The 12,795-nt window shown below is 39.7% G+C and overlaps 2 protein-coding genes across 3 annotated transcripts; one reads left to right on the top strand and one right to left on the bottom strand.

Moving 5' to 3' along the window:
- Window positions 1–808: 808 nt before the first annotated feature.
- Window positions 809–9,458, top strand: epoa (erythropoietin a). 2 transcript variants are annotated; one of them, XM_069672194.1, is made up of 5 exons: window positions 809–887; window positions 5,716–5,846; window positions 5,974–6,060; window positions 6,234–6,398; window positions 8,015–9,458. In XM_069672194.1, the coding sequence occupies exons 1-5, from the start codon at window positions 875–877 to the stop codon at window positions 8,165–8,167; spliced, it is 549 nt and encodes a 182-aa protein (XP_069528295.1). In that variant the 5' UTR covers window positions 809–874; the 3' UTR covers window positions 8,168–9,458. The 2 variants fall into 2 exon arrangements, with proteins under 2 accessions (XP_069528295.1, XP_069528294.1); XM_069672193.1 differs by lacking the exon at window positions 809–887 and adding an exon at window positions 1,270–1,333.
- pop7 (POP7 homolog, ribonuclease P/MRP subunit) lies at window positions 9,282–11,353 on the bottom strand. The gene is made up of 2 exons (XM_069672827.1): window positions 11,229–11,353; window positions 9,282–10,693 (listed from the first exon to the last, which is right to left on the bottom strand). Exon 2 carries the CDS (start codon window positions 10,652–10,654, stop codon window positions 10,199–10,201), a length of 456 nt encoding a protein of 151 aa, XP_069528928.1. The 5' UTR covers window positions 10,655–10,693; window positions 11,229–11,353; the 3' UTR covers window positions 9,282–10,198.
- Window positions 11,354–12,795: the final 1,442 nt, after the last annotated feature.

Here is a 12,795-nt window from a genome sequence, read left to right as displayed (position 1 = left end):
AAAGATATTATATTGTTAGTAAATGAACAGAATATATTTGGCTTTTTATGAATGAAAGTATAGCGCACTTTACAGAACAGAAATCTTTTTTCTCTCATCAGAGACTATCAGCATTCAGACGGAATGCTGAATGGGTGGAAAAGGGGGGCGGGGTCGTGGTATGTTTAAAGTCAAACTTGTGCTCCGTGCACTGTATTGTCTGCTGACTATACTGCAAGGTGGCGTCTCAGGAGGATACAGGAGCACAGTGCGACAACACTCACACACTTCTGCTTTGATCAGATATATCCCACCGTTTTTATTCTAAAAGTCAGATTTCTGATTTGTAAAGTTAAAGAAAAACATCCATTAATGTCTAAGCTTGACTTCTTTATGGCTTCAGTTTGACCTGGGTTATGACAGATGCCAGTGGCCGTCATATATTTAAAACGTAGGCCTAATGATCCTGACATCAACACGCATTTGCCAAAGTTTATTGTTAATATAATTAAAAGTGTAAAAAAGTATAAAGGCCTACTAATGTTTCTGAAAATTATCCGAACAATGGATGGGAAGTCTACGCACGTCTTTTTTCAGACTTTATTTACTTTTTAGACCAAATGTTTTATAAACAGGGATAGCCTATTATTTGGATAACAATGAAAGAAAATATTTTTGCCTTAAGGGAGGAGGTAGTTAAGATTGTCATCATTGAAACAATGCAACTTTATTTTCAAAGTCATCAATAAAAAAATCAAACAGGATCAGTTTTTAGAAACACCTACCGGATAAGTGTAGGAGATCCACAAAAGAGCTTTGTTTCCAATTAATGGGCAATAGACGGACCTAAGGGCCAAAACGCGAGGACCCTGTGAGGGGCTATGCGGATACCGCTATGGAGTTTCCCAGTGAGTTATGGACATGCCTGCATGTTTTTTTTCCCTCTCTGTACACTGGCATTAGTAGAAAGTCTTTTTCACGCTTTACGCACAGGGGGATTGCATGGGTTGATGTTTAATCGCTCACCATGGTGCGCAAAAAGGCGCGCCCTCGTCCTTGTGGGCTATCACGTTATCGCTATATCCTTAGGGGAGGTAAATAAAAGGTTTTGCACAGCGGTGATGCAAAGTCTGATAGGTGCCTGCTCTCGCCAGCAGCACAGATCTTTTTGAAGCGGACCTAGATGCCGGTCGGACTCGCGCTCGGACCCGCGCACTTAGTTGTATGTGGGACTGCCTGGATTTGACCGGAGTTTTAAACTTGAGTCTTACGGCGTGTGACTGTGTTGAGTTCTTTCACAATGTTTTTAAAACATGCGGCACCTATTTGCGAATGTTGCAGAAAACGGGAAGAGGTAAGAACGCTTGTAATGTTGTCAAGTCTGGTGCGTTTGTCTGCATGACCTGTATGCTGTATCATTCTGTATGCTCTGTATTTTACAACACGTTGATGATATAGGATATAATATGCAGCTATTAAGTATTCACATACCTTACATATAAACCATAAATACAATTTTATTCATATAGCATTTTTCATAAAGGGGGAATACTTTAAGAGTATGTCAGGTGTCTCTGAAGAGCTGTCTTTCTATGAATAGTTACGCTTGTTTTCTTAAACGTATTCTCTGCTGTGTGCCAAACTCGACAACCTTCGTGTTCTAAGACCTCCACGATGCTCCTCAATTGTATGTATTGACAGTGCATGGAAAGAGGTTGTTTAATGCTACTTCATAGAAACCTGCTAAACATTAAGCTTTTCTATTCTCAATAACTATTAATCATTTAAGCTATTAAAAAATCCCCTCTAAAAGAGGCCAGATAATGGGACCCTATTCAGTCTCAGAGAAACGATCTTCTTGCAGCTGCTGATGAAGCTGATTGTGGTCCTTAGATTCAGGTTAGATTCTCACTCATGTTTAAAAAAGTTACTGTAAGCATCTACAGAACTAATGGTCTCTTTTGGATTTGCAGTGTATTGATGACCAGGCTTTTTTTGCTGTCTTGTTCACTGGGAAAATCCCTCTGTCATTCTTCACTAGCATGACACAGCATACTGGAAAGTTAAGGGTATTGAATGTGAAAGCTGAATCAGCATTTTTTGGCAAAGCCATCATACACTTGTGTCAGCAGAAGAGGGCAAAAGGTTATCAAAGGCTGACAGATATAAGGGATTCCAGCAAAGCTGAACAGGAAATGATGTCAAACGTGGGTCAGCTGATAGCTACTTATTTACAACTCTGCACTTAATCACAGGGAAGACCCTTTCAAAATAGAGAGGACGTTGCAAAGAATATAAAAGCAACCATCCCATCGATTAAGTGTACTTTAAATAGCATCTCCTTATCAGCTGTCTGTGCCATTTTAAGCTTTAGTACCACATTGAATAGTTGTTAAAATATCTGAGCTCTTTCTGTGAAGTTCAAAAAGCACATGTTAAAGGCATCACCTCACGTGAGCATCCAGCCACCTTTCCAAAGCATCTGGCACATACCTGGAGTGAAGCTTGCCATTATCCAAAGTGCTGCCACTTGTGGAATACTGCTTCCAATTTAAAATAGCACCATGGTTTTTGGCAGCTGATGTTGGCATACTAAGCTGTTAACTTTAAATTTGGCCACAGTCCTGGATTGCAAATTCCACCGACGTGGTGAGAATGTAGATAGAGAGAGAGAGAGCGCGTGTGTGTAAACAGTTCAGGTTGACGCATTCTCACGTAGGCAGTGGCAGTGCTGAAAAGGTCACCGATAATCCTCAAGCTGAGTCACACACACACTTATATAGCAATGTGACCACATTTTTAAATATTATAAATGTGCAAACATCCTCTCGCCTCTGTAACTGCTCCACGAGTGGTGCATGTTAAGTGTACTTGGGACAACATTGTTGATCTGAAGTGGACAGAGCCCCCCGGGTTTGTATAAATGTAAAGACTGAGAAGACCATATGCACAATGATTTAAAGTTTTTTCATTTACTTTAAATTGAACAAATTTACAAATGTCGACTAGTAAATTAAGTACTGTCTAAGTAAAGTGGAACAGCCACTTAACAGCCAACAGGATGACAATAGGCCGAGTGTAACAGGATTTATTATTTGTGTGAAATGCTCTGTAATTAGTCTAATTTAGTATTTCTTTAATGGTTACATTGTATATTCCTTATGCATAAGTCATTTTTATTGAGACTGCAAATGTGCAAAAGATTCTATGAACGTAACACACAAAGCAACACTGTTGGAGTGCATGTCAGGATGCATGTGTGTTCATAGTTACTGGATTGCAAGTCTGCAGGAATTATGAGCTTGCAGATGAGAAAAGAGAGGTTGTGACGCTGTTACATGGCGCAATAAGTAGCCTGTGAAGTTGTGGGACAGTGTGCGCCATTAGCCACTAGCTCAGTGTTTACAGAAGGTTTCTCTGAAACATGAGTCATTTGTGCTGTTTTATAGACACAGACTGATCCTATGTGTCTCCTGCAATGTTGTGGCATTGTAGAAAAAAGGGTCCATTAGAAAACAACTACTCATGTGCTAATATGGTAATGTTGTGTAGTGTTGTGTAGTTAATTCCTTATGTTATGTCACAGGTGCAGTAACAAACCTGCAATATTAGTCTTAACTTTTTTTTGCAGTATGCTACTCAATTTGAGCAAGTTGTCTGGGAGTCTGGGAACTTAATCTAGCCTGTATCTGACCTGCCTGCCTGGGAAGATCATCTGCATCTTCTATCATCCTGTTGCGTCACACATCCTGGCCGCTGTGAAAGAGTGCATTCAGCATGTGGCACAGACTGGTCGCCCACATGACCCAAAACAGTAGAACCTTTCTCATTCCAACTTAATCCCTAGAGTTCATAGACTGCTGTGCTTTCAATGGGTGTTAAATCTTTCTTCCATAGTCATTAGAGGTTAGAAGTCACATCTATTTTTCTGCATGAGGCTGACTAATAGACCATTTATAGAACCACTCTGTCAATGTTTCTGAATAAGGGTTAAACAAGGATACAATCATGTCTGCATTGTCATGATATCTGCAGGTTTCTTGACAAAAACTGGGATATCACATGGTTCTTCTGATGTCACACTGCTTAATCGTGCTGATTTCATATCATACCTCCCTAAAAATCATGTAATCTTCATGAGATCGTATCCTTGGGCGGCTTATAATTAACAGTGAATTTGAAAAATGGGGTTTTGTTAAGGATATCAATAATCAGTTTTGAAGATAAATGATATCTATCAGAGATATATAAAAGCTGCAAGCAGCGTCGAGCACCTTTGTGCACATCAGGATGTGCAGTGCCGTTACTGGACAGTCTTCCTGGTGCTAGAGAACATACATAACCATTTTTTGGTGATTAACATGATTCAGATGTATAGTAGCTGTGCTAACTTTGAATTTAAAAGAAGTGTATTGATGTTGGTGGAAATGCATGCACGAATCACTTCTGCTTTTGTTACTTTCCCAATACATTTCCCATTGGTTTTACAGTGTGTTAAACTTTGTGTCATTTCAGCTGCGTGGGAAATTCTTGGATTTCAGCATTTGTTCACACAGTGCACTCAGAAAGATTTTAAGACTACTTCACTTTTTTAGTTATGTTTAAGCATGCAATACGTCATAATGACAAAGCAAAACCAGGACATTTATTAAAAAACTACAAGTGCTTTCACTGAAGTATTTGGACTTAGTTGAAGCACCTTTTGAAGCATTTATAGACTTAAAGTAACAATCTCGAACTTTTTCATTTAACTAAATGTCTGCTAAGTCACTATCGCCGAATGAGCTAATACAATGGTGACTGAGCCTATGGCCCACTGATGAAAGCCTTTGCATTTGCAGTATATCATATTTTTATGGACTGGGTGCCTGTGGCGACATTCACGGGAAAAATCACATGCGGCGCCCAGTTAGTGACGCTCTTTCCATCACCCAGCAGCGGTTGGTCTGCCAGACAGTGAAGGCGGCGCTAAACTGGACTAACTTCAACAGTAATCTACTGTGGCAAAGAAAAGATCGATGACTACAGATACAACTTCAAAAATAAGTGAAAATCCAAAGAAAAAGAAACAAGCTCAGATGAAGGCAAACAGTCTACAAATGAAAGTGAGGAAAATCAAGAGTTTGACATGACAAAGGGAGCCAGCCGTAGACGTTTGGTTAAACTGGGAAGAGTGCTCTTGTAATTACAGATTATTGCCAGTGGGAGGCGCTCAAGAGCACAAACATTTAAATCTTCGAGATTGTATCTTTAAGTCTTCTCAGGTATGACATGACAAGCTCTGTGTTTCTTTTTTTTTAATAATTCTACTCTGCAGATACTCAAGCTGTGTCAGTCAGCGGACAGTAATTATAAGGTCTATCTAGAGATTCTTGATTCGGTACATTTCCAGGCTCAGGCATTTCTAAACAAGAGTTCATGTGTGTGCAAGAGCATCTAGAAAACCCTCGGGGTGCTTCATAATTTAACTGGGGTAGCAGTCTATGGAGAGGTGAGACAAACATTAAAGTAATGACAGAATTTCACAGCAGAACATTAAGCGAAAACACATTAAGTTAGCCTATACTCATCAGACAGAAGTTAGTCTACACAAATGGACACAGTACAAAGGGATCCCAAATTTAGCATCACAGCTGCTGCCTACCTGCTACTTGTCAATTCAAATCAGCTTGTTTTGATTCAGTTTTGCTGTCCAGCAGCCTTTGACTGACCGTATTTGTGTATCTGTGATGGCAGGACTGCTCGCCTTGCTGTTGATAGTGTTGGAGTGGACCCGGCCAGGCCTTTCTTCCCCGCTGAGGCCGATCTGTGACCTGAGGGTCCTGAACCATTTCATTAAGGAAGCAAGAGACGCAGAAGTGGCTATGGTGAGAGAAAAATGTATGCATGGACTCATAGATATTGTTGTCCTGGAATACCCCCATCCCAAATGTTTGTTTACAATCAAATAAAAGTGCCCTGAAACACTAACATTAATTCTTTGTGTTTTTATAGAAGTCATGTAGAGAAGGATGTAGCCTGTCAGAGCCGGTCACTGTTCCCCAAACCAGAGTCGAATTTGATGTATGGGAGAAGAAAAATGTAAGTGACCACTAAAATCAGTTTAAAGTTGAAAAAATTGACAACAGATTAAGATAAGTTATAAGTGTAAAACCAGATCATATAAAAGTGCTGCCTTTTAGTGTTCTCGAGTATCTAATGAGAGAGCTTCAATAATGACACTCTTAACTCTTGCCTTCTTTATTTATTACAAGGCGTTGGAGCAAGCCCAGGAGGTGCAGACTGGCTTATGGCTATTGAAACAGGCCCTGAGCTCGCTACGGACGTCAGTCACCAACACAGCACTGCATAGCCACGTAGATAACTCCATCAGGAATCTGCTCAGCATCAGTGCAGTGCTGCGCAGCCTCAACATCCAGGTGAGCTACAGCAGGTACAGAGGTACAAAATAATTTTTCAGGACGTGCAGCCGCAAGGTGTTTTGATTAACTATTACTTCAGAATAAAAGCAGTGTGGTTAACCAATATCTGTGCTAAGCGAGCACCCATCACAGGTCTAAATTTTTAATTTCCTAGAATATTTCTGCTACTGTTGATCGTATTCTACTATTCTATGTAGTTTGGAAGGAAACTATTAAATTAAACATTTTAATCTAAATTCTTTAGATGCAAGAGGAAATGACCTTTGTGATTTTAGCCAATGTGTTTTTTTCCCCCCTCTATTTAAAGCTCCTGTGAGTTTTTCGCTGGTTATGAAACAGACTGAACTGAATTCTGATTACTCTATATGACCTACAAAAGCAAACCAGACCATCAGCGACAAGATTGATTATTTTTATTTAGTCATATAGCGGGGGGGTAGGTGTCAGGTGAAGCTAGTAGCTGCACGCTGCCTTTGATTACATTTTACAGTGCAAAAATTTAAAGTGAGTGATACATATGTTGAAAACTACCACTTAAACTGACAAGCTCGAAGATTTCTGTTCTGTTCTCTTGGGCGCCACCTAATGGCGATATTTGGTAATTACAAGAGAACGCTTCCCAGACATGTACGGTTGTCTCCCTCTGTCATGGTTGTAGCTCTTGATTTTCCTTGCTGACAGTCACTTTCCTTTTTAGACTGAGCGTCAAATTTGTTTCTTTTTCTTTGGATTTTCATTTATTTTTGAAGTCGTATCTGTAGTCATCGATCTTTTCTTTGTTTGTTCAGCCACTTAGCTCCTCTTACACTCTCTGACAGACCAACCACTGCTGGGTGATGGAAAGCGCGTCACTAACTGGGCGCCGCATATGATTTTTCCCGTGAATGTCTCCACAGACACCCAGACCATAATAATACGATATACTGCAAATGCAAAGGCTTTCATCAGTGGGCCATAGGCTCAATCACCATTGTGTTAACTCATTCGGTGATAGATATTAACTTAAAAGACATTTAAATGGAAAAGTTCATGATTATTACTTTGAGCATGTACAGGACAAAATCAGCAAAGAGATGGTATGGCTTTGTCCACAGAGGTCGCCAAAATCAATACAACGTTTCTTATAACTTTCTTGGGTCAAAGAGAGAAGAGGGGATGTCATGAGACATTCTCTAGTGTAACTGTAAGCCTTCTGTGGCACTGCAGCTGCTTTTCACACTAATTCTTAGATGACCGAAGTTGTGGCAACACAGCCTGAGACGTTTTAGGTCAAACTGAGGCCTTGTGTTTGACAGACTCAAGCTGAATGAGCAGTCTTTGTCCAGGCTTAAGGGAATACTGGGAACAATTAACAGTGTTCTTTCTCATCAAAACAAAGACACATTTTGAGTGCAAAGTTACAAAAAGTGTACTAAGCCTGGAAAGGTTATATAGTGATCATGTCCTTCAAGACATCATCTATGTTACCTTAAATTTCTGTGAAAAAAAGTTCCATGTTAGAATGCAAGTGTTTTTTTTTTAAATTATTATTTCTTAGTAAGTGGAGTAAACATGTGAAAAATCCAAATGTATCTGTATCACAAAACCATGTGTTTCTTTGTATTTTTATTAAGGAATTTACCCCACCAGCAAGTGCAGCAGAGATTGAGGGAACCTGGACGGTGTCCTCATCAACAGATTTGCTTCAAGTCCATGTCAACTTCCTGCGAGGCAAAGTGCGCCTTCTGCTTTTGGATGCACAGGCCTGTCAGCAAGATGTCAGCTGACCTATCTCCTCCAGGTGAAGCTAGTTTGTTTCCCAAGGCACGAGGAGGGACTAAACACTGATCTGCACGCTGGCTGCTTGAGGCAGTGTGGGAAGAGAAAAAGATACAGCCATCCTCACACAGGGGAAGAGCTGAAAGGAGAGGGCAGCCCCAGCTAGGCTTTGGATGAACAGGAGACAGTTGCACCTTGGAATTTAGATGTGATGAACATGAGCATGATGAAGCACAAACTGACCAAAATGAGGCCTACAGGAAACACAACTCTAACAGCTTTTTCACTGGCACACTCTTGCACTTTGTGTGGATTAGGACTGCAGGTCTAAATCTGAACGTAGTGTGCACGTGTCTGGTTCAGTGACTTTGAACCTTCACCTCTTTAGAGTGAATTGTGGAATGAACACCAAGAAAATGTTGATTGCACCTGGACATTGGATGACTTTGAAGTTGCAACAGAGCATCAATTTCCAGTACCACAAATGAGGCCTCACCCCACAAGCCTGTAACATTTTATATGTACTGAAAAATGAGTCTCTTTTTTTCAATGAATATTTTAATATATTTTAAATTTTGTGTGGTCACTATTTATAAAGATTTTCTACTTTGAGCTCCAGTATTTGTATTTTTTTTTAGGTCTGATTTAACACTTTAACTCTCGTAACCATGTTATCTTGTGCAAGACTGAATGTACTTGTAAAGCACGCTGCTGTCTTCCTTTCTCTACAGATTATGTGCCCAACTTGCTGTTAGTTTCAAATGCATGTTTGCTTCGAAATTACAGATGGAAGGACAAAAAAACTGACGCACAGTTTGAGTTAAGTGGACAGAGATGCATAACATCAGTCAGGAGAAGAATTACATGATAACTGTGAAGCTGTTGTCATCTGTTTGCTACTGCCTAACCAACCAGTCTCTACACACTCTACAGGCTGTTTGGCTTTTACTGTTAACATCCTGTGAGGCTGTGATTGCAAAGAGTGTTCCAGAATCTGATGCTAACACTGTCTCTTCCCTCCCTCCATTGTTCGTCATCAAACAGCAGACAGGCAATCAGTTAGTCCTGGGAACTTGAGGCTTTTAATGAAATGAACGCTAAACTATTCCAGACAAGTTAAGTGTTCTTCCTTGTTTTTTTCCGTATTTTTAAATCATGTTGTGCAAGTGCAAGATGTTTTTTAAGGATGTTTGTACATGTTTTCTTTCCTGTTGTTTTTGCATTGTTTTGTCCCAACACTGTATAACTTGCTATTTAAATACAAAATATTATTCTTGGATAAAGAAAGGAGCAATGGAAACAAAGCAAGGGGAAGTCTGTCCCTTTCGTTCTTTATCTTTGTCTTGTTCACATCAGTGGTGTTACCAAGCTGCCAACGCAGACCTGACTGGTCCTCCTGATCAACACCCTGATCACATGTTCATGCCCTTTATTGTAAGAGTTGGTTAAAAATTCATTCCCCTTTCCAAATTTTATTTTTTTGACAAGAAATCAAATACATTCTCTTCCTGAAATATTTTTCATTTGAACTGAAGCACCACCAGCAGTTCATAAATATGTAAACCAACTTTTAAAACATACACAACACTGACCTCTTGTGGACATTCACCAAAATAACACCAGCATGAGATTTAAACGTCTAATTTATTTTTTTTCAAGGTTTTGCTTCTTTTAAACACTCAGATATTAAGCTGTCTACACTTGCACAGACTCTTAGGCTTCAAAATTAAAGACACTTCATATTTACATTTGGCACAGCCATGTCTATAAGTATCAAATTACATTACAGTTTCACATGGCCACAACTACTACTGCTTAGTAATAAGTAAAAAGGGGATACAGTGTATGACTGACAGAACACATGACAATATAATCAGTCAACTTAGGTTGTTCCAGTTGGAGTATTCACACGCAAAGGGATGAAGGTAAAGCCAATGTAGAGTCTTCTGCTGCAGTCATCGTAGATCTCAACACAAATCCACCAGACCAAAAAGTTTTCGTTGTGTTTTCTGGTGTTTGAGGGAACAGATCTTTTCAGGTCACTGAGGGTCAGGGTAAAAAACCTTAATATGAATGGCCGAGTTGTTGCGTGTACGTGTCATGGGCTCCCCGGCCTCATCTGGATCTTCAGGCTCCAGGTCATCCACGAGCTCCACCGTGGAGGTGTTGGCTGCCAGCTGTAGCACCCCCTGGCTGCTTGCCTGTAGCTGAAGGGCAATGTTGATGGCCCTGTTTATGGCCAGGCCCAGCCCGTGGACACAGATCTCCCTGTGACCACCACCTTCTAGCAGCTTCTGACAGCGTGCCAGCTGAGCCCTGAAATCAGTCTTCATGTTGACGTAGACGTCATTCCGTCTCTTTGGGAGTTTCCGTGGGAGCCGCTTCCTAAGCGTGTACTCAACTGGGTCCATTTCTACAGCAGTAGAGGGGGTCTCAGTGTGCGCTGGGGCTGTCTGAGTGATAGATGACATTCCTGGGTTGCGTGGCTCTGTCATATTGCTCTGTGGATGTATTTGCCAAGGCAGCAGCTGGGGCTGAAAGAAGGAGCAGATACACTTTAATTATATACAGAAGTTGATAAAATGTGGTCATAATACATTGACTCCAAACAGATAACCATTCAGACTGAAACTTACTATTTATGCATTATTATACAAATAGTAAATGAGGCTTTAGGAAATTGTGATACATATTGATAATTGTACGATTTAATAGATCAAACGACTTTCGGGGATTTATTGATGATTAACACGGTCGTTGTTCAAATTAGGAACACTTGGGGTACACAAAAACTATACCATAGAAATATCATAATGCGACACTGTTAATGGCGTGGATTTATATCCCTCAGAGTATTGTTTTGGACATCAGAAGCAAGTGGTAAGTTGCAACTTCCGACATAAATGTGCTTTGAGCATGAATTTTGGAATAACGCAGTCACCAACGAGGGGGTATAAAATTAGCTGGCTAAAGCTAATGAGCAACAGCAGTGCGTGAGCTAATGTGAGCTAGTTAACGTTACAGACACGTGAGGCGTCCATAAGTACTATATCTAACGAGCACACTCACCTTCAGAAGACAATTCAAGTAACAAATGTGGCTTAAGGAATCGTTTACGTCGTAGGCAAATGCATTTCTACAGCAGCCACATTCGCTTTAGCCAGCTTAGCTGTTTATTTTTTTCTGTTAGCCCCGGAAGCAGTTAGGCGGGGGGAAACTACCGCCTGGGTCATTTCACAGAAACAGCAGAGTCACACTGCAGCTAAAGCAGGCTTTCATTTGAAGCCTTCTTTTGTTACTTTCAGCCATACCTAATCAAAATGAATATGGGATTATGAGATTTTGAAGTACAATAATTACTTCTGCACTTCAATTTTATTATTATTATTGTTGTTAACAATAACATAATAATAAACGTATTGTTATTATTATTATTACAATAACTGACTGCTCTTGTCTGAAAAGCGACATTAATTTACATTTAGGGGTAAAGCGAGCTGAAAGGCTTTAAACCCAAAGTGCAGCAAGGATCACACACTAAATGCCATCTATTCTGGCCTGCACCAGCAGTTTTTGTAAAATATTTTACCACCATTTCCAGGTTTCCTTTAGCAAATTTTAGTAAGATATCGGTTAATAGTAAATCAGATCTGTAAAACTTAAACAACATGAATTTGTGACGTTACAAATGTCAGATAAGATTGCAAGGGGTATGTGAGGATTACCTGAATGATATGCTGGCGCTGATATGTCATGATTTTAGTAAAATGTGTGATTTTTTGCTGACTCAACTGGACCCTGGTTTTCAATAAATCACGTGAACCACTGAAATTATTTCCAATAAACCACGTGGTCAGAGACCAAAAAAAGTGATTCGGGAAAGTGTTTTCACCGAGTAGAATAAAAGGGTGTGCATGAGGGGACTGCAGTGATGAGAAGTGCGGTACTGTATCTGCAGGACGTTCCAGGGTGCAGCCGGATGCTTCCTTGAAAATTTTTTAATGTGCACATCTCTTCTACAAAGGTGAGTTTTTATATGCTTTTCTTTGGACATTTTGTCATGTGCCTGAAAGGAGAATATAAGAAACTAGGCGAGTAACATCGCAACTACCGGTAGGTTATATGGACAACACAACAGATAATTAATAAATTAATATTAATTTATTTATTAGTTAATAATTAATTTTATTATATATTTTAAACTTTGTCGAAAATTGAAGGATTTGGGGATAAAAATCTTGTCTCTTATTACTTTCAGTTAGAAGCTGATTCAGAAATTTGGCGAAATTGTAGGATGACAGAGCCACCAACAATGGAGGTAAACCCCTTGTTTGTACAACTCCTAAAGATACATAAAATTGAAACACTGTATGGGATAATAAGTACATGGTGAATTACTTTATTATTTTATTAAGGAAATCGACGATGAAGATTCATTTGTTGTACTTCACTGTGAGGTAGCAGAAGAAAATCCACCGACACCATGTACTGACAGCAAAGATGACTGTCAACAGAGTGATACAAGAGGTAAAAGTCTGCTTTATGCACTCTATTGTTTAGCATAAGGCACAATGTTCAGCATGTTAGTGACTTTAAGTAAAACGATGATAAAAACATTGTTATGTCAACAGTGCCC

Source organism: Semicossyphus pulcher, unplaced genomic scaffold, assembly GCF_022749685.1.
Source record: "Semicossyphus pulcher isolate SPU_LCO1_2020_fin unplaced genomic scaffold, fSemPul1.0.p SCAF_21, whole genome shotgun sequence".
NCBI lineage: Eukaryota > Metazoa > Chordata > Actinopteri > Labriformes > Labridae > Semicossyphus > Semicossyphus pulcher.
This window is presented reverse-complemented; position numbering and strand designations above follow the sequence as displayed.

What these genes read in the sequence shown, in the direction of transcription:
- epoa (XM_069672193.1), top strand. Translation starts at nt 1,312, where the DNA reads ATGTTGCAGAAAACGGGAAGAG. An exon ending in GTTGCAGAAAACGGGAAGAG is followed by an intron (nt 1,334 to 5,715) that starts GTAAGAACGCTT and finishes CTGTGATGGCAG; the next exon opens with GACTGCTCGCCTTGCTGTTG. An exon ending in TGCGCAGCCTCAACATCCAG is followed by an intron (nt 6,399 to 8,014) that starts GTGAGCTACAGC and finishes ATTTTTATTAAG; the next exon opens with GAATTTACCCCACCAGCAAG.
- pop7 (XM_069672827.1), bottom strand. Translation starts at nt 10,654, where the DNA reads ATGACAGAGCCACGCAACCCAGGAATGTCATCTATCACTCAGACAGCC.